Here is a 20,854-nt window from a genome sequence, read left to right as displayed (position 1 = left end):
TGGGTCAGAGGTCCTGTGGGGTGTTCCCAGTACGCAGCAGTTAGTACCTACCAAAACTGGTCCAAGGAAGGACAACCAGTGAAGCGGTGCCAGGGACACGAGCACCTAAGGCTCACTGATCAGGGAGCGATGATTTGTCCACATGGTCTTTTCCCAGCTACTACTGCTGAAGAGGTTAAGGGGTATAGGAGATAACTACTAGAACGGGGACCCTATAACCCGTGGTGCCCCACGAAATGAATGGAGCGGCCAATTGGGTATGCACTCTGCTGCTCCATTCATGTCTATGAGAGTTCTGGAGATAGCGGAATACAGCACTTCCAAATATATGATTTAGGCCTCATACACACGACCGTATTTTGTGGTCCGCAAATTGCAGACCCCGTCTATGTTGCATCCGCATTTTTTGCAGACTCATTGACTTCAATAGGTCCGTGGTCTGCATTTTGCAACCAAGTATAAGACATAGGGGGTCATTTACTAAGCTGAAATAAGCCTAAATTAGGCATATTTCAGGCGCAGATGGTGGCGCGTTGCACCGCTATCTGTGACTTTGCTCCACTGACGCCAGTTCTAAACTTGTGGGCGCGGTGCAGGCGAGCGGCAGGCCCGTTTCATTCACCGTTTTCTACACCGTGTGTCCGCATTTTGCGGACGAATGACCTCTGTTTGTGTTCCGTATGTCTTACGTTTTTTACGGTCCGCAAAAAACGGAAGGAAAAAAAAAGAGAGAGAGAAAAAAAAATGAATTATTGAAGCCTTCAATAATACGGAAACGGATGCGCAAAAAACGGATGACATACGGAAACCATTCCGTATGTCATCCGCAATTTGCCGATTCATTGACTTGAATGGGGCTGCGGACCGATCTGTACGGACAATAGTAGTACAAGCTTCATATAGAAATGCGGAAACACGGATGCGGACAACATACTGAACGTTGTCCGCACATTTTATTCACCCATAGGAATGAATGGATACGCATCTAATACGCAAAATGCGGATCGGACGCGGATAAAATACGGTCGTGTGAATGTACCCTTAGAAGTGGAGCGGGATATGGCGAAGTTATGGAGAGGCCTTCTATGGGGCTTTAGTAGGACCGGCCGGCATCTAAAGCGCGGTCTTAATAAATGTGCCCCATATTCTTTTTGCGGATGCAGAAAGCAAATGGATAATACGTGTGCTTTCTGCATCTGTATGTCCGTTCCGCAAAAATAATATATTCACAAAATGCAGACCACAGACGCCACCAAAAAAAAAACGCAGACGGCAAATGGACTGCATCCATATTTTGAGGATCTGTGATTAGCGGACCGCAGAACGGATACGGCCGTGTGCATGAACCCTTATTGCGCAAGCAAAAGTAACAATAGGGTGAAGTGTGTATCGCTGGCATGTGGCATATATGGGGCGCTCGTGGCTACCAGATAAGGGGTCTCATAGAGAATTAGGATAAACGCTTGTAACCAACTCCAGTCCCGCTAATCGAGGAGCAGGCACATGGACCCTGTAGACATCAGTTCTGTCCTTGATGCTGCTGGGTGCACTGGAGGAGATCTGGGGCCCTCGCCAGGCATGCTGATACTGGCCAAGGTCAAGCACGATACTGCCAAATTTTGGCAATACAAACGCCTTTGTGTACATTTTCTTTAACCCCTTAATGCTAGATTGCGGAAGTTTTAACCCCATGCTATACGTGTTGTAAGGGATCGCTCTCTCTAAGGGGGTAGCAATCACAGACTTCCCCTCTGACAACAGGGTTCAGGTCCAAAAGGTGTTTTATTTTGGCACTTCAGCACCAACACACACATAAACACCTGCGCGTCTGGGCTCTACCTAATACACGCGTTATCTCTACCTCACCTATAGAGCGCCGTTCACACGGGATTAGAATCGACTTCCTCAGCCATATACGGTCCAACAGCCTCCAGGCTGTGACCACACCAGCACCCTTGGGGGGAGATGGTCCAGAAGTCTTCCCGACCCTTTTTCCGTAGGCGTCGCTGGGCCCCCTAAACTTCAGGCTTTACAAAGTCTCGTGGCCCCTCAGCCCTCCTGGCAGAGACCACACAGAGGCTTCCTCAGTAGGGATGAGCGAATTGACTTTGGATGAAACATCCGAAGTTGATTTGCATAAAACTTTGTTTTAACACTGTACGCAGTGAGCGCTCTGTACAGTATTAGAATGTATTGGTTCCGATGAGCCGAAGTTATTACTTCACGAATTCTCGGGAGACTTTGCATAATAACTTCATAAATTGATTTATACTGTAAAAAAACATTTCCCGAGCTCGGGTTCGGTTCCAAATTCGATTCGCTCATCCCTAATTATAATGTATTTTGTACAGCATGGTGTAGGGATTATACTGTATATTACACAGCATGGTGTAGGGATTATACTGTATATTACACAGCATGGTGCAGGGATTATACTGTATATTACACAGCATGGTGTAGGGATTATACTGTATATTACACAGCATGGTGTAGGGATTATACTGTATATTACACAGCATGGTGTAGGGATTATACTGTATATTACACAGCATGGTGTAGGGATTATACTGTATATTACACAGCATGGTGCAGGGATTATACTGTATATTACACAGCATGGTGCAGGGATTATACTGTATATTACACAGCATGGTGCAGGGATTATACTGTATATTACACAGCATGGTGTAGGGATTATACTGTATATTACACAACATGGTGCAGGGATTATACTGTATATTACACAGCATGGTGTAGGGATTATACTGTATATTACACAGTATGGTGCAGGGATTATACTGTATATTACACAGCATGGTGTAGGGATTATACTGTATATTACACAGCATGGTGTAGGGATTATACTGTATATTACACAGCATGGTGCAGGGATTATACTGTATATTACACAGCATGGTGCAGGGATTATACTGTATATTACACAGCATGGTGCAGGGAAATGTTATTGTATATTACACAGCATGGTGCAGGGATTATACTGTATATTACACAGTATGGTGTAGGGATTATACTGTATATTACACAGTATGGTGTAGGGATTATACTGTATATTACACAGCATGATGCAGGGATTATACTGTATATTACACAGCATGGTGCAGGGATTATACTGTATATTACACAGCATGGTGTAGGGATTATACTGTATATTACACAACATGGTGCAGGGATTATACTGTATATTACACAGCATGGTGTAGGGATTATACTGTATATTACACAGCATGGTGCAGGGGTTATACTGTATATTACACTGCATGGTGTAGGGATTATACTGTATATTACACAGCATGGTGTAAGGATTATACTGTATATTACACAGCATGGTGTAGGGATTATACTGTATATTACACAGCATGGTGTAGGGATTATACTGTATATTACACAGCATGGTGTAGGGATTATACTGTATATTACACAGCATGGTGCAGGGATTATACTGTATATTACACAGCATGGTGTAGGGATTATACTGTATATTACAAAGCATGGTGCAGGGATTATACTGTATATTACACAGCATGGTGCAGGAAAATGTTATTGTATATTACACAGCATGGTGTAGGGATTATACTGTATATTACACAGCATGGTGCATGGATTATACTGTATATTACACAGTATGGTGTAGAGATTATACTGTATATTACACAGCATGATGTAGGGATTATACTGTATATTACACAGCATGGTGCAGGGATTATATTGTATATTACACAGCATGGTGTAGGGATTATACTGTATATTACACAGCATGGTGCAGGGGTTATACTGTATATTACACAGCATGGTGTAGGGATTATACTGTATATTACACAACATGGTGTAGGGATTATAGTGTATATTACACAACATGGTGCAGGGATTATACTGTATATTACACAGCATGGTGTAGGGATTATACTCTATTGTACGGGATGGTGGAGGGGTTACACTGTATGCTCTTTAATGTGACAATTATCTTAGGTTTTCCTATCGCCCACCTAAGATGGCCGTTCCCGCTCAGCAGCTGCCAAGGTTTAGAGGGAACACTGCTCACGATAGGTCGTCAGTATCTGATCCACGGAGGTACAACTCCCAGCATCTCCGCTGATCAGCTGTTTGAAGAGGCTTCCAGCTGTTTGATGTATATCTAAGCTGGAATTCCCTTAACTTGATTTCTAGTACAGTTTTAGAGTTGCACTAAAGCTTTAAGAGTTTTTCCACATTCTTTCTGTGTAGAGCTGCCTCCTGATTTATGCAGTATAAAATACCTAAGCACTCTGCATTCCTTGCAGCTCTCTAGAGGTCAGAGCACTGTAAATAACCAAATCCAACATGGCCGCTCAACAGAGTATAGAGGCCCTCCGCCCAACTGCGCATGCGCCAGGAGCGCTACCCTCCGGAATTTTCCGCGTTGTTGTTTTTTCTTGCATCAGCTAGGCCCCGCCCACTGGCAAATCTCTCCGCGCTGGTTGGTACACGTGTGGCCACGGGACCTCAGAGCGGCCAATCCCCGCCAGCCACACACTGTTTTGGTTACTAGAGCGTGGCTATAAAAGGCGGGGAGCGTCCGCGTCGCGTCCACTGTCTGTCTGTCTCTCTGAGCTCGCGGTGTAAACTGCCTGTTCGGGACGTTGTGGCCGGAAGTGGCGTGTCCTTGATCCGGGATGGCGGACGGAGAAGTGACATTGTTAATCCGTAGTCCTAGCTTAACGCAGGAGGAGCGGGAGGTGAAAGCCCAGCGTAGCTTCACCGTCCGGGACCTGAAGTCGCTGCTGCGGCGGGAGTTGCCTGGACATCCGGTAAGAACTGGACTCAACCCAACGGGCTCGGCCTCTGCTTACATCATACTGCTGGGTCTATGGAGGGACTGTAAGTCCCAGCGTGCCCTGAGGACTGCCCCCTCTAAGTATGCTGCTGTTCCCCGGTGTCAGCCAGGCTGCCTGTGGTCTGGGGCCCCTGTGTCCCGCAGATCTCCACGGTAGGTGGCCTCCAGGAGCAGTATGAGCAGTGCTTTCAGTGACTGCACGCAGAGGAATGCCCGGACTGTACAGGGTAGCATTCCTCCGCATGAGAGCTGTAAACAAGAGCGTCCCTGTTGACTGACAGCAAGCGGAGATCTTGAAAGTTATAGGAGTTTAAAGTAACTATTTATTATGCATTTATTTCTATTTAATGGTTGTTGTTAAGCATTTTTGCTAGTAATTCCGAGCAGATAGATCCGCTCCCTTTTGGCTGCTTTAAGGCCATGTTCACATTTAGCCAATTTGTGATATTCTAGCCCTTTATATGTGAATGGGGTTTTTAAAGCCGGTTGATGTGCAAAAAGCTACAGGGTCCCCCCCCCCCCCCTTATGTAGGTGGCAGAGGGAGCGGTGTAAGTATACCGGGGGTGATGGTCATGCAGGTGGTGTGACCAAGACCAAGAGATCTAACTTTTAAGAGTTTTCTGGGAGTGATAACTTTTAAGGGAAGGCCCCTATTCTGCATTGCTTCCCGAAAGATTCCTAGTTGCCTGCTCGCCGTGTCACGTCACCCCTGAAGACTGTCACTGGCCGCAGCGGCTGGACCCTCCGGAGGGCAACAAGCTGGGGTGCGGGTGGAATGGGGGGCAGCGAGTAGGTATGTAGGACTCTAGGGGCGTCCCAGGAAACCCATTTCATCCCCTAGGTGGAGGCCCTTGTCGTCAGTGTCCTGGACTCTGCACTGAACACTTTCCCAACCACTTCCCTCTGCTTTGAGCGACAGCCGTCTGGTCCAGTCAGGAGACTGCTAGGCCTGTTGCACAAAGCAAAGGTGAGAACACGGGGACCTGCTACATGGCCCCTACGAGCACAGCGCTTGGGGGATTTAAGGGGTACTCCCATCTGGGACATTGATGGCATATTGCAAGGTGTGGGTCCCACTCTGGGACCTCCAAAGGGTAAGGAACAGCAGTGTATGGGCAGCCGCTCTCCGATCACCACTATGGGAGTTCCGAAAAAGCCATGCACTGGCTGGTATTTCTGGTAGTCCTATGTCGGTGAGTGGAGAGATGGCCGCACTGCACCGCTGCTCTCCTTTCACTTTGGGGGGGGGGGGCTCCCAATATTAAGCATATCCAAATTTGCATATTGCAGTCGAGTGAATAATGGCTGCAGCACTGATATTTATGGCCACGAAAATCCCAAGGATAAATCTTACTTTGGGGGCAGCCCCTGAGGCTGAGTGTCTGTTAGATCTCAGATTGCTGGTAGATCCTGTGATATGGATGGTTCAGCCCTGAGACCATGCGTCTGGTAGACCTCATAGACTTTCAGTTTATTGGTAGATCCTGCGATCTGAATGGTGTCAACCCTGATACCATGGGTCTGGTAGACCTCAGTTTATTGGTAGATCCTGTGATCTGGATGGTTCAGCCCTGAGACCATGCGTCTGGTAGACCTCATAGACTTTCAGTTTATTGGTAGATCCTGCGATCTGGATGGTGTCAACCCTGATACCATGGGTCTGGTAGACCTCAGTTTATTGGTAGATCCTGTGATCTGGATGGCGTCAGCCCTGAGACCATGGGTCTGATGGACCTCAGTTTATTGGTAGATCCTGTGATCTGGATGGTGTCAGCCCTGAGACCATGGGTCTGGTAGACCTCAGTTTATTGGTAGATCCTGTGATCTGGATGGCGTCATCTCTTGGAGAAGTTCAGTGCGGTTACAGAGCTTAGGATGATGCAATACTTTCCACTAACCTCATCTGCTGGAGCTCGGATGTAAGCCTGTGGGATGATCAGATCAAGACGTTTGCACGTTCAAAGGAGTGTTCTCTGCTGTAATGAAGAGAACCTTTAATGGCCTCCACTCAACGGTCTCCATTGGAGACTTTTGGCTCATCAAAATCCCTAAATTGTTAAAACAAAGGGATGGGATATTGTTTTCAAAATCATGTCCGGTGGTTGCCATTGGTCGGTGGGATTCCTGCCAAGGACCCCCTTGCAGATTCGTGGCATAGTGAGAATAATCACTGGTTAGAGGATCCTGGTTCTCCTGAATGGCTGGGGTCCTGGAGCTGGGTCAATCACCTTTCAGGCCTACCATGTAGATGTTTCATTATGGTTTATGGTGTGGAAAAAAAACTTTTTAAAAGCTGACCCGTCTCTTGATAAATTGATAACATCTGTTCTTTCTCTGCAGATGGAACAAGAACAGAGGCTGATCTACTCTGGAAAGCTGCTGCCGGACCACCTGAAACTGTACGAGGTCCTGTCCAAGGTAACATCTGCTGACCGGCCAGTGGTTTGCTCCATGGCCGTTTTTGGCTTTATTTGAGCAATGTTTGCTTTGTCAACTAGGTTACTGTATGCTTTTATTTTTTGCTCTGCAGGAATCCCGCCACGTATTGCATCTTGTTTGCTCTATTAGAAGTGCTCTGCACAATCAGGTATAGTTTGACTTCTTTCATATATTAACCCTGTTTTTTTACACAAGTTTTATAAAAAACCTTTTTTTTAAGGATCTTTCTGTTGCTAACTGTATACTTTAAAGGGTATCCGTCAGCAGTTTTGACCCTGCAAAACTGATAACAGCGCTAGGTAGGGGCTGGTGACAGCTGGTTAAACATCTTTTTAATTAAAGCTTTTATTAGCAGCAGCAGCGAGGTCAAAAGTCTTTAGGGTATTGCTAGAGCATATTTTGGTCTGAAGAATCTGAAGGAATTCTCAGTATGTGGTTTTGCGCATTGATTTCACCCTGAAATTCTTCACATTTTTTTTTAAATGTCTCATTGAATGTTTTGCTTCTACTGTGTATGCTGTGGAGTTATTGCACCAGTCATCCATGGCCTCTGCCTGGCGCAGTCAGCAGTTTTTGGTAGTGCTTGTGGGAGTGTTGCCTTCAGACCTTACTGTCCATGGCCTCTGCCTGGTGCAGTCAGCAGCTTTTGGTGGTACTTGTTGGGAGCAGTGCGTTAAGACCAACTGTTCATGCCCCTGCCTAGCGCCGTCAGAAGTTTTGCCCTGTGAGAACTGCTGACAGTGTCTATGGACGCACATGCTCATTGTTGACACAATGCCAATAGTTGGCTGCTCAGATATGCAGACACCCACCTTCTCAAACCATGAATCGGTCTCTCCCCCTTAAAAATGTATTTTAGTATGGTCACATTGGAATCCCCTTTATACAATGTCGGGGTTTGGTTTCAGATGACATTGGGGTGTAACAGGCTGGTTAGTCCTGATACCCAAAAATTACTTTTCCATGTGTTCCTAAAACCATATAAAGCAGCACTTTGTCCGCACAAAATTACGAAGGGTTACACCAGTTTATGTAAAATCCATAAGCCACGTTGAGTGCCGTGGCCACAAGGACAGTTCTCTAATTGACTGCGCAATTATTCCCAGGCTCAAGAAAGCAAACCACAGCCTGCAGCCGGAACAACCAGTGCACCGAACGTTGCCCCGCAGACAGATGGCGTCAGGCAGAGGAATCTCCCACAGAGTCCTCCGGCAGTGCACACTGACACGCCCAGGTACTCGGGTCACCCGTGACGCACGTTACTAGTCATCCAGCGAGCACTTTAACATATGACTGTACATTCTCTTACACAAGATTACATTGGTTCTATTTCTCTTACAGGTCTGACAGCGTGAATCCCGCCGTCTCCCCGTACTCCGTATACAGCCCTCAGCAGATCCTATGGCTGCAGCAGATGTATGCCAGGCAGTACTACATGCAATAGTAAGTTTGCGTATTCTTCAGCATTCTTGTTTGAAAGGCAGCCGTATGCTCCTATACAAATAGAACGTTCCCCTTACTTTGTTCATTAGCTATGCTGCTGCCGCCGCGACAGCCTCCAGTTCTCCATCCCAGAGAAGACAGGAGATACCAGTTATGCCACCCGCTGCTCCAGACCCTCTGCCTCATCCTTTCCCAGCTGCCAACCAGGCCCCCAATCCAGAAGCTCCTGCTCCAGTCAATCCAGTGGCCAACCAGAACCTGCGCATGAACGCTCAAGGAGGCCTGGTTGAGGAAGAAGATGACGTAAACAGAGACTGGCTGGACTGGGTGTACACAGCTGCCCGCTTCTCCATCTTCCTCAGTATCCTCTACTTCTACTCCAGCCTGAGCCGATTCATGATGGTCCTGGGTGCCATGATCCTCATGTACCTGTGAGTATCTTGTGTGGCTTATCTGCCAAAGCATTTATAGACGTTACAACTGAACATCAAAACCGGTACCGTTTTTTGGGGGAAGCTTGTGTGTTGCAAGTCGCCTTCCTTGTCACTCAGGTGGCATGCCCTGTGTTGGCACACTCATACTAAAGACGTGCTATGCTGTGAAGTGTGCTGCCAGCTATAGAAAACGATCTGTTCTCATTGAGTAGGGATGTGGTCATGGAGGTTCCTAAAGTGTCTGAAAGGCCATGGACTGCAGTACAAGTCCATCCTCGGCTCTGCGGACACTTGGAACCTCTTCATTCTATCTTGTGACTGGGTATGGGCATGAGGCAGGGATTTATAAAGGCTTCTATGCCAGTTTTCATGCATAGAAAAGTTGTAGGGTTTTTTTGCACAAAAAAGTTTAAGCCAGTGGGAGAGGGTGTTTTCTGGTACTTTGGGATTGATGGACCGTGCATGTCTGATATGTCAAAGACCCTGCACCCCTGCCAATCAGATGTTCTGCAGTAGATCCTGTGCTGGGACTACGCGGCTCTGTGTGGTGGCCGGAGCTGGTGACTGAAGTGCTGCTCCCATTCACTTCAGCTTCATCCGCTATACAATGGATGGAGCGGTGAAGCTGCTGATCGAATGGGGGGTCATCCTCTCCCACCAGTCAGAAATTTATGCCCGATCCAGAGTATAGGCCTTACCAGGGACTATTGGCAGGAGTTGACATTTTTATACATTGGGGTACATTTAGGCATGCCCCCCTAAAAAAGTTGATTACAAGCTATGGGTTTAAAATGTGCACCACATGTCAGTTCGGCACGTTCTTCCCCCTGCCACATGTGGATGTTGTCTACTTTGCTGCTATTATAATATGCTGCAGATTTCCAGCCCGCCAATCCTGCAGCATATCCCCAGAGTGAACATACCCATGGAGGAACGGAGTGGACAGGACAATTGCTGGCAGAGGCCGAACTGTTTTATACATAATCGACCAGTCTGTGCAAAAACAAGGTCCTGGAATCTCTGAAGTGTAATATTAGATATTGATTGAATTTCTTTTTTAGTCACACGGCAGGATGGTTTCCCTTCAGACAGAGACCCCCACAAGAAGTTGCAGCCCCTGCCCAACAACCTCTCCCAAATCAACAGGATCCAAACAACAACTTGCAGGTGAGCTTGGATCTACAGCATCTATCGTTAAAGGGGTTTTCCTGAGATTTTAATACTGATGACCTGTTCTCTGGATGATCACTATCTGGTCTGTGGCCGTCTGACACTGGGACCCCCGCTGATCAGCTGGTTGAGAAGGCAGTAGCGCCACAGCCTTCTCTCACCTTTTCCTCGGCCAGTGACGACTGGGGTGGTCAGAGGTCTGGTTTTAGGCCAGTCAGCTTTCTGATCCCCTGTCTGGCGCTGGGCCTGGACAGACGCAGGGAGGTCCTTTTTAACAGCTCATGCTCAGGTAGCAGCACTGTACTGTCTAAGTGTGAGCTGAGGGATAGTCGCCCTCCCTTCCTCCCTCCTGCAGCTAACACTAAGTTCGTGCTGAATTTCCTTTTTATTCAATATGTTGGCTGCGCGGCTGGGGGCATGACCTGAGTCAGGGCACGGCCTGGCAGATCCAGGGGCAGGGTTGTAATGTCCAGCTTTTGAGGTCATGGTCTGAGTGGTCACCCTAGTGACATGTTAATCAGTCATATGGCCCTAGGTGCAGTTCAGCTCCATTCAAGTAAATGGGGCTGAGATACCAATCATATCTGCTATACAATGTATGGCCTTGTGCTTGGTGAGCTGCGAGCAGGCAGCGTTACTGCGGGCATCAGTGCCTAATCAAAACTGGCAGGGGTCGTGTGTGTCAAAATCTTGGAAAACCCTTTTAAATGGATATTCTTATCTCGGACATTTATGCCTTAGAGTACTTTCACACTAGCGTTATTCTTTTCTGGCACGAGTTCCGTCCTAGGTGCCCAATACCGGATAATAACTGATCCGTTTTATCCTAATGCATTCTGAATGGAGAGCAATCTGTTCAGGATGTCTTCAGGTCAGTCTTTTTGCCTTTTCAGGACTGAGATAAAACTACAGTATTATCTCCGTCCAAAATTCCAGACCACTTGCCGGAATGTCGGATCCTGCATTCTTTTTCCCATTGAGATGCCTTAATGCTGGATCCGGCCCGAGTGTTCCAGCAAAACTGATCTGGCATTGCGGTCTGCGCATGCTCAGACCACAAAAAATGTGGGGAAAAAATGCCGGATCAGTTTTTCCAGATGACAGACGGATCCAGCATTTCAATGCATTTGTCATACGGATCAGGATCGCATAACTAAATAACAGTTCTAATATATGTGTAAACACGTTGTCATGTAAATGCGGCGGTGCGGTCACTGTACTTCGGCCCCACCGCTCACTCACTGCTTTATTGCTTAAACATTTTATAATAGCTTTAATTGACGTTCCGATCCTCAGCCCCATCTGTACTACCGTACTTACTAAATGTCCTGTAGCAGGCAAAGCAGCGCGGACGGAACTCAGTCACATGATGTGCCTGCGCCGCCTACTATATGAATGAAGTTACGCGAGTTACAGCCGGCCTCTGCCTGCTACAGGACATTTAGTAAGTACAGTAGTACAGATGGGGCTGGGGGTCAGAACGTCAATTAAAGATTTTATAAAATGTGTAAGCATTAAGGAAGTGAGCGAGCTGTGGGGCTGGAGTACAGTGACCGCACTGGCCCCACCGCATTTGCATCACACCAGTCCCTCCCCCTCCCACAGGTTTAGCTATGGTATATTAGGGCATCTGTGGATGCCACTATTATGGGGTGGGGGATATGTGGATGGCACTGTTATGGAGTGGGGGATCTGTGGGTGACACATATATAGCATAACAGTGCTATCGACAGATCCACCCCCCCCCCCCCCATAACTGCCATCCACAGATCCCCCCCCCCCCCATAACTGCCATCCACAGATCCCCCCCCCCCCATAACTGCCATCCACAGATCCCCCCCCCCCATAACTGCCATCCACAGATCCCCCCCCATAACTGCCATCCACAGATCCCCCCCCATAACTGCCATCCACAGATCCCCCCCCCCCATAACTGCCATCCACAGATCCCCCCCCCCATAACTGTGCCATCCACAGATCCCCCCCCCCATAACTGTGCCATCCACAGATCCCCCCCCATAACTGTGCCATCCACAGATCCCCCCCCCCATAACTGTGCCATCCACAGATCCCCCCCCCCCATAACTGTGCCATCCACAGATCCCCCCCCCATAACTGTGCCATCCACAGATCCCCCCCCATAACTGTGCCATCCACAGATCCCCCCCCATAACTGTGCCATCCACAGATCCCCCCCCATAACTGTGCCATCCACAGATCCCCCCCCATAACTGTGCCATCCACAGATCCCCCCCCATAACTGTGCCATCCACAGATCCCCCCCCCATAACTGTGCCATCCACAGATCCCCCCCCCCCCATAACTGTGCCATCCACAGATCCCCCCCCCATAACTGTGCCATCCACAGATCCCCCCCCCCCATAACTGTGCCATCCACAGATCCCCCCCCCCATAACTGTGCCATCCACAGATCCCCCCCCCCATAACTGTGCCATCCACAGATCCCCCCCCCATAACTGTGCCATCCACAGATCCCCCCCCATAACTGTGCCATCCACAGATCCCCCCCCCCATAACTGTGCCATCCACAGATCCCCCCCCCCATAACTGTGCCATCCACAGATCCCCCCCCCCCCATAACTGTGCCATCCACAGATCCCCCCCCCCCCCCCCCCATAACTGTGCCATCCACAGATCCCCCCCCCCATAACTGTGCCATCCACAGGTCCCCTTTTGGTTAACATTTTATATTTTCTTATTTTCCTCCTCAAAAACCTAGGTGCGTCTTATGTGCCGGTGTGTCTTATAGGGCGGAAAATACGGTACATGCCATACATTTGTGTGCAATAACCCCTTTTAATTGCTTTATTTTTACATCTGATATATGAAGACGTGACTATCATAGTCTTTCTCTGCAGGAGAACGATCCAGCCGCAGAAGATGTGGGCCATGAGCCTGCAGCCGATGCCGCTCTTCCGACGTACTCCTTTGTATCCACAGCCTTGCTGTTCTTCAAAACCTTTTTTGCCTCTTTGATCCCTGAAGGACCTGCAGCCATGGTTCAGTGATGGCAGAAACCTAAGGGGGACACTTGTGATACCGTTCTGGACTCTGAGCCGCACGCTTCTAGTCTTCAATCTTTGACATGGCCAAGCCTCGGCCTGACTGAGGAGCCGATGCTTTGTAGTGTTCGGAGGAAGACTACCTACCGTACGTGAAGGATTTCCTACTTAAAGCATACTGTTTTATTCCAGTCCAAAGAGGTGTATGCAGCTGCGCAGGTGAGCAGATCAGCCCCTCTGCTCATGTCATTTGATTCCTTGTGGAATGTCTGGACAATTTACACTAATTGTAGTGTTAACGTTTACATACAGTAACCAGTCTAGCATACTGGCCAGCCTCGCCACGAGATCTCTGCCGCGGAGCAGATTTTACGCTCGTCGGTATGCTACTTTGCATTTCAAAATCTTCCTTTTGTGCCCATATTTCTTGCACAAGCCTGCACTTTAGTGAAAAATTTCAATAAATTGAAATGCTTTGTATGGTGTGTTATTGGTCTGTTTATTGAGGCGACTGTCTTCTGTGGCCACATCACATTGAAAATGAAGAAATCCAGCTCTCCCCCGGTCGGACGGAGGCGCCGGGAGCGCACCTGGGAAGCAAGAAAAGGATGAGCCCGCATCCAGTTAGTTTAACTATTCATTAAATGAATCGGACTGGTAATGCCCTTATTGTATTCTGGTTACATAGTTATCTCCTATTAGATTGGTGGGGATTTTACCTCTGGGACCCCCACCAAAGTACAGGAACAGGGGCCCTGTACCCCGTGGATCCCCTGAAATAAGCAACAGGTCATGCATGCAGCTACTCCATTTACTCCCTTGTGATACTGTAGTTGTCCCTGGAGTCGGACCCTCGCTCATCTAATATCCCCCCCCCCCCATTCTGTTGATAGCGATTAACTTTATATAACCTGAATACCATTTTCATCATGGCATGATTAAGGGCGGTACTGGCCTTAAGTGTGTAAGATGTGGTGTCCCATGTTGGTCTGAGACTTCTTAAAGGGGTTGTCTGCTTTTGCTAGGTGACTAGAACAGAGCCATCCTATTGAAGTGAATGGGGGCGGCGGAGTTGTAATTACGGCTGCTCACTTCTGCAATGTCAAGAGCGAGCAGGTAAACGGTAAAGAACATCGCTTGTACGAGCTCCGCCTTCTCCAATCAGCTGGTCAGTGGGGTGCCAGGATTCAGACCCCCCGCAGATCTGATACTGGTGAACTAGCCCGAGGTAGGTCATCAATATAATAAGCGGATAACCCCTTTTTAAGAGGTTGTCCATCCATTAGTAAGTGATGGCCTATGAGGATAAGCCATCACTAGCTGATCAGTGTGGGTCTGATATCCCACCTAACAGCTGTTCGGTGTAGCCCTGTTGGCACTGGAACTACACAGCATTGTAATTCGAGTTGTTGCGATACCAAAATTTTGATTCTGTTTCGATACCATAAAAAAGTATTGCGATACTCTACCATTTGATACCATGCGAAAGAAATAAAACAAAAAAGCCACGTGCATTCCGCATTTTTAAAAATAGTGAGTAGCGCAGACTTTTTAAAAATATTTTAATGGCTTGGACTTCTCGGACGTAGCGATATTAATTTTATTTATTCATATATTTTATATGTAAAATTGGGAAAGGCGGCAGTGCTCCAGACTAAAAAAAATACCTAGTAGCCATTGTATCCTGAACTGAAATTTTTAGGAGCCAAATTAAATTTTTAGTCTCCAAATCTAAACCGAATAAAAATTTGGGTATCCTGATCGGCGTAGCGTTGTCACATCAGCATAGGGTTGTTTCGATACCAAAATTTTGATTTGCTTTCGTCACCATAAAGTATTGCGGCACTCAATACCACGCGGAAAAAAATAAAAAACAGTCCTATCCTATTTTTTGGGGTGACAAGGTGGCAGAATTACATGGTTTTTATTTATTTCTGTTACGGCACTCACCGCATAGGAGATTTTTTTAATAATTTAATAGTTTGGACTTTTTGGATGCAGCGCTATGTAATATGTTATTGTTTATATATTTTATGTAATATTGGGAAAGGGGGATTTAAACTTAATATTTTAGGGTACTTTCACACTAGCGGTTTTCTTTTCCGGCATAGAGTTCAGTCACAGGGGCTCAATACTGGAAAATAACTGATCAGTTATATCCCTATGCATTCTGAATGGAGAGTAATCCGTTCAGGAGGTCTTCAGTTCAGTCATTTTGACTGATCAGGCAAAAGATAAAACCGCCGCATGCTACGGTTTTATCACCGGCAAAAAAAACTGAAGACTTGCCTGAATACGGCATTCAAAATACCGTCTGTCCGCATGACAAGTGGCAAGACTGATTTGTTCTTGCAATGCATTTGTGAGATGGATCCGCATCCGGATGTGTCTCACAAATGCTTTGTCACATTCAGATCGGTGGATCCGGCGACTGAACTGCTTGCCGGATCACACTGCTGCAAGTGTGAAAGTAGCCTTAGGCCTCTTTCAGACAGGTGTTGCGTTTTGGCTCCAGATGCGTCCCGGGTGCATTGCGGCAAACCCGCACGGGTAGGTATGCAATTGCAGTCAGTTTTGACTGATTGTGTTCCGTTCAATTTTTATCACGTGGGTGCAATATAATTTGCACGCGCGTGATAAAAGCTGACTGTGATACCCAGACCCGAACTTCTTCACTGAAGTTCAGGTTTGGGTTCAAGGTTGTGTAGATGTAATTTTCCCTTAAACATGGAATTAAGGGAAAATAATAGCACTCTTAAAACAGACTGCATAGTACAATAGGGCTGGAGGGGTTAAAAAAAGTTACTCTCCTTAATCCACTCGTTCACGCAGACCGGCTTCTCTTCTGTCTTCATCTGTGAGGACAAGGACCTGTGGTGAAGTCACTGTGCTCATCACATGATCCATCACCATGGTAATGGACCATGTGATGAGCTCAGTGACATCACCACAGGTCCTGAATAAAGAACAGGAGACCGGGAGCTACATGATCAATTGGAGGTGAGTTACCGTATTTTTCGCTTTATAAGACTAACTTTTTTTTGGGGGATAAATTTCTGTGTGTCTTATAAAATGAATGCTAGTGAGTGCTTCCAATATGCATTAGGAGCAGGGACTGAAGCACCAAACGCAGGAGAGGTACAGAGGAGCAGATTTACTAATCCTATATGGTGTCAGATCAGACTGGCTCTTTAGACTTTCACCAGGTTAATCACAGCACCTCCGGCAGGATGATGAATGTGGTGCACAGGCCAACACTTTTCTGACTGCACCAACCATTGATTGTCCTACTTTCAGGCAGAATTTTTGCAAGTGTTGCAGTTTTTGGTGCAAAGTGCTGCACTTTGGGTCATGCTCCCTGTGGAGCTTGGTCCAGCAGATATGGGGCCGTGCATATCATGCTGTAACAAGAGGTGATGGTCGTGGATGAATGGCACAACAATGAGCCTCAGGATCGTGTCACAGTATCTCTGTGCATTCAAAATGCCATCAATAAAATGCACCTGTGTTCGTTGTCCATAACATACGCCTGCCCATACCATAACCCCACCGCCACCATGGGCCACTCCAGCCACAATGTTGATGTCCGCAAACAGCTCACCCACACACGCTGTCTGCCATGTGCCCTGAATAGTGAAAACCGGGACTCATCCGTGAACAGAACGCCTCTCCAACATGCCAGACGCCATCAAATGAGAGCATTTGCCCACTCAAGTCGGTTATGACTAACTGCAGTCCCCGATGAGGATGACGAGCATGCAGAGGAGCTTCCCGCAGATGGTTTCTGACTGAGTTTGTGCAGTAATTCATTGGTTAAGCAAACCGATTGTTGCTGCAGCTGTCCGGGTGGCTGGTCTCAGACTATCATGGAGGTGAACATGCTGGATATGGAGGTCCTGGGCCGGTGTGGTTACACGTGGTCTGTGGTTGTGAGGCCGGTTGGATGTACTGCCAAATTCTCTGAAACTCCTTTGGAGACGGCTTATGGTAGAGAAATGAACATTCATTGCACAGGCAACAGCTCTGGTAGACATTCCTGCAGTCAGCATGCCAATTGTACGCTCCCTCAAACGTTGCGACATCTGTGGCATTGTGCAGGGTGATCAAGCTGCACATTTCAGAGTAGCCTTTTATTGTGGGCAGTCTAAGGCACACCTGTGCAATATTCATGCTGTCTAATCCGCACCTTGATATGCCACACCTGTGAGGTGGGATGGATTATCTCGGCAAAGGAGAAGTGCTCACTAACACAGATTTGCGAACAATATTTGTGAGTAATGGGTCCTTTGTGTCTGTAGAAAATGTTTCAGATCTTTGAGTTCCGCTCATGCAAAATGGGAGCAAAACCGAAAGTGTCGCGTTTATATTTAAACAGCTTAGAATGTGTAGGAGGGAACTCTGCTTCCTCTCCCGACTGCAGCCATGATTCTTTGCGGGCTGCGCTGCTTGGATCTCAGCAGTGCAAGACTTAAGGGCTCCATGCAGACAATCAGAAATAGCAGAGTTCATGCTGCCTGCACTTCTGTATGTACGCTGTTATACTTGAATGGGTGACCTGCCCTTGAAACACGTTGTAATTCTGGCAAATAAAGATAATACATTTTATAACGTCTCTTGATGGTTGATCATGGGTGAAGTTGTCCGAGGACAGTGCCGCTGCATGAACTCTATTTTTCTGACTCTGCATCGCACCCTCTGACTGGTTATAGGTGAAAGATTATATGGGAAACGGGTTTTCACGTTTTTTATGTGAGTCTCCTAAAGTTATGTAGAGTGAGATAAAACAAAGTGTGAAGCTCCCGGCTATTTCCACAAAAGATTACTCAATACATAATCCTGAGCTCCCAGGAAGAGGAAGGGCAGAGCTTCCTTCCCGCTGTAACCATATATTCTTTTCCATGGTATTTCAGCCAAATAACTGTCATGTAAATCAGCTGATGTTCTGTCCACCATCCCATAATTGCCTAGTACAACAAGCCTGACTGGTTCTGCGAGTAAATGTGGGGTCACATTGTATGATCGTGCTGTCACATGGTAATTACGATTATCCGGTGTTTCATTACCTGCCCTTGTCTGACCGGACACGTGTAATGCATTTACCCAGAGGCTTGAAACGCGCATGCATTTTTCTTTATGCATTTTGTTCTTCAAGCCAAAGCCTTTAGTGGATTCAGCTTGGAGAACTATAAGGGAGAGTTCACATCACCATTATTTTTCCGTTCTTCTGATCTGTGCATGTAGTACATTTTTCTGTCTAAAAAACGTATCTCAGGCGGAGATGGCTCAAACGGTTGCCAAATGTGCGTAACTGATGCACAGGATCCGTTTGATTTTTATTTATTTTTTCTGTTGATCTGATGGATAAGAATGGAAAAATAATGGCGATGTGGACTCTCCCTAAGGGCTCATGTACACGTGTGTATTTTTAGTCCGCACCCATTTACTTCAATGGGGCCGCAAGAGATGCCGGCAACACTCCGTGTGCTTTCCGCATCCTCACGTCCGTTCCGTGCCATCCACAAAACTATAGAACATGTCCTATTATTTTCCGCATTACGGACACAGATAGGGTCTGGTCATTTCCCGGAATGCACATGGCCAGTATCCGTGTTTTGCAGACTTCAAAACAGCCAACGATCGTGTGCATGAGCCTTAAAGGGAACCTGTCACCGGGATTTTGGGTATAGAGCTGAGGACACGGGTTGCTAGATGGCCGCTAGCACATCCGCAATATCCAGTCCCCATAGCTCTGTGTGCTTTTATTGTGTAAAAAAAAACAATTTGATACATATGCAAATTAACCTGAGATGTGTCCTGTATGTGAGAAGAGTCAGGGACAGGACTCATCTCAGGTTAATTTGCATATGTATCAAATCGGTTTTTTTTTTACACAATAAAAGCACACAGAGCTATGGGGACGGGGTATTGCAGATGTGCTAGTGGCCATCTAGCAACCCGTGTCCTCAGCTCTATACCCAAAATCCCGGTGAGAGGTTCCCTTTAAGTCCTTTATCTTAGTTCATTGCTTTCTGCAGTCCAATAGAAATGAATGGCGAGCATTCATTGAAGGGGTAGGGGGGAGGTGTCACTGCAGTCCTCCATTTTCAGCAGTCTTAGGGCTAATTCACATGACCGTATCCGGTTTGGCAGACCGCAAAACATGGATACTGGCCTGTTTATTCTGCATTGTGCAGATTGGAATGTCCTTCTCCATGATAGAAATGCCTATTCTTGTCCACAAATACAGACACGATTAGGACATGTTCAATTTTTTTTGCGGGGCTGCGGAACGGACATACGGATGCGGACAACACACGGTGTGCTGCCCGCATCTTTTGTCGCTCTATTTAAGTAAATGGGTCCGCATCCGACCCGCAAAAAATGCAGATCGGAGCGGACATAAAAATATGTTTGTGTGCATGAGCCAACTGAATAGAGGGTGGCCAAGCATGTGCGGCTGCTCTGGTCACTGCAGGGGTCCTGTTCTGGAGATAGGTGTGGGTCCCAGAGGTGGAATCTGCACCTATCTGACATTGGTAGCTATATCGCTAGGATACTCCACCAATGTCTCAGAAGAGACAGTCCCTTTAAATATGTCCACATTATGGCTGTCTGAATGGGTCCTTATTTACTTGGACAAATGTAGGACTGGGTGCTGTTTTCTGTGAATGGTAACGGGTCACACAAGGCTTTTACTAAACCTTACAGCAGGGTGGATTTAGAAACATTTCCACTTTGACAGGGGTATGCGTGATCATGTTTACACTGCCTGGTCCTGTCAATCAAAGTGGAGAGGAGGTAGCAGTTGCAGAAAGAGCAGAGCCTCTAGGTGTAATGGTAACGCCCACGTTGCTCCTAGAGGGTCATTTGAATACAGTAAAACATATTTTTACTCCGTAATGCGGGCACATATGATCATGGGACCAACACAGGTGCCTTCAGCTGCCAAGCGCACATGTAACAGGTCATAGGTACAAAACTGCTGACAGATGTGTAACACCTCAGAGTTGTGTTACTACACGCCTCTACCCCGCTACTATCTTGTAAGAGCCTTTATATTGTCATCTGATATGATTTTGCGCATGTCTTCACAAATGATCATCTAAAACCATGTTAAACACAACTGTTCATGTAATTTGCCTGGTTACCAGTAGGTGTCAGCAACACGTTGGCAAGGTACTAGTCCCAGTTTAGTGTATCTAGGCTGGAATGGATTATTCCAGCTTAGCTCCCCCTCTGTGAGCGAAGTGGGCTGTTCCCACATCCTGCAGCATGGGTGGAGAAGGAAGTTAGGGGGAGTGTAGCCCAGCCCCTGCTAGGGTGTGTGTGCAAGGAGTTCCCCTGCATAGGGAAGACAGCAAGGATCAAGTCTCGGCTGAGACTTGGTTATATACCCAGTCTGAGCACCTTCAGCCTCAGCTGGATGAAGAAGAGGAAAACTAACTACAATCTCCAGAGTTCCAGGAAGAAAGCATACCCTGAGAAACCATCTGAGAGATAAGTCCAGAGACCT

General features: G+C 47.1%; 1 protein-coding gene across 1 annotated transcript; it reads left to right on the top strand.

Annotated features, from left to right (window-relative positions):
- The first annotated feature begins 4,581 nt into the window (after nucleotides 1-4,581).
- On the top strand, nucleotides 4,582-13,821 carry HERPUD1 (homocysteine inducible ER protein with ubiquitin like domain 1). The gene is made up of 8 exons (XM_044270504.1): nucleotides 4,582-4,805; nucleotides 7,173-7,250; nucleotides 7,363-7,419; nucleotides 8,378-8,505; nucleotides 8,613-8,714; nucleotides 8,804-9,145; nucleotides 10,210-10,315; nucleotides 13,198-13,821. Exons 1-8 carry the CDS (start codon nucleotides 4,671-4,673, stop codon nucleotides 13,345-13,347), a joined length of 1,098 nt encoding a protein of 365 aa, XP_044126439.1. The 5' UTR covers nucleotides 4,582-4,670; the 3' UTR covers nucleotides 13,348-13,821.
- Nucleotides 13,822-20,854: the final 7,033 nt, after the last annotated feature.

This window comes from Bufo gargarizans, chromosome 10, assembly GCF_014858855.1.
Source record: "Bufo gargarizans isolate SCDJY-AF-19 chromosome 10, ASM1485885v1, whole genome shotgun sequence".
NCBI classification, from domain to species: Eukaryota; Metazoa; Chordata; class Amphibia; order Anura; family Bufonidae; genus Bufo; species Bufo gargarizans.
This window is presented reverse-complemented; position numbering and strand designations above follow the sequence as displayed.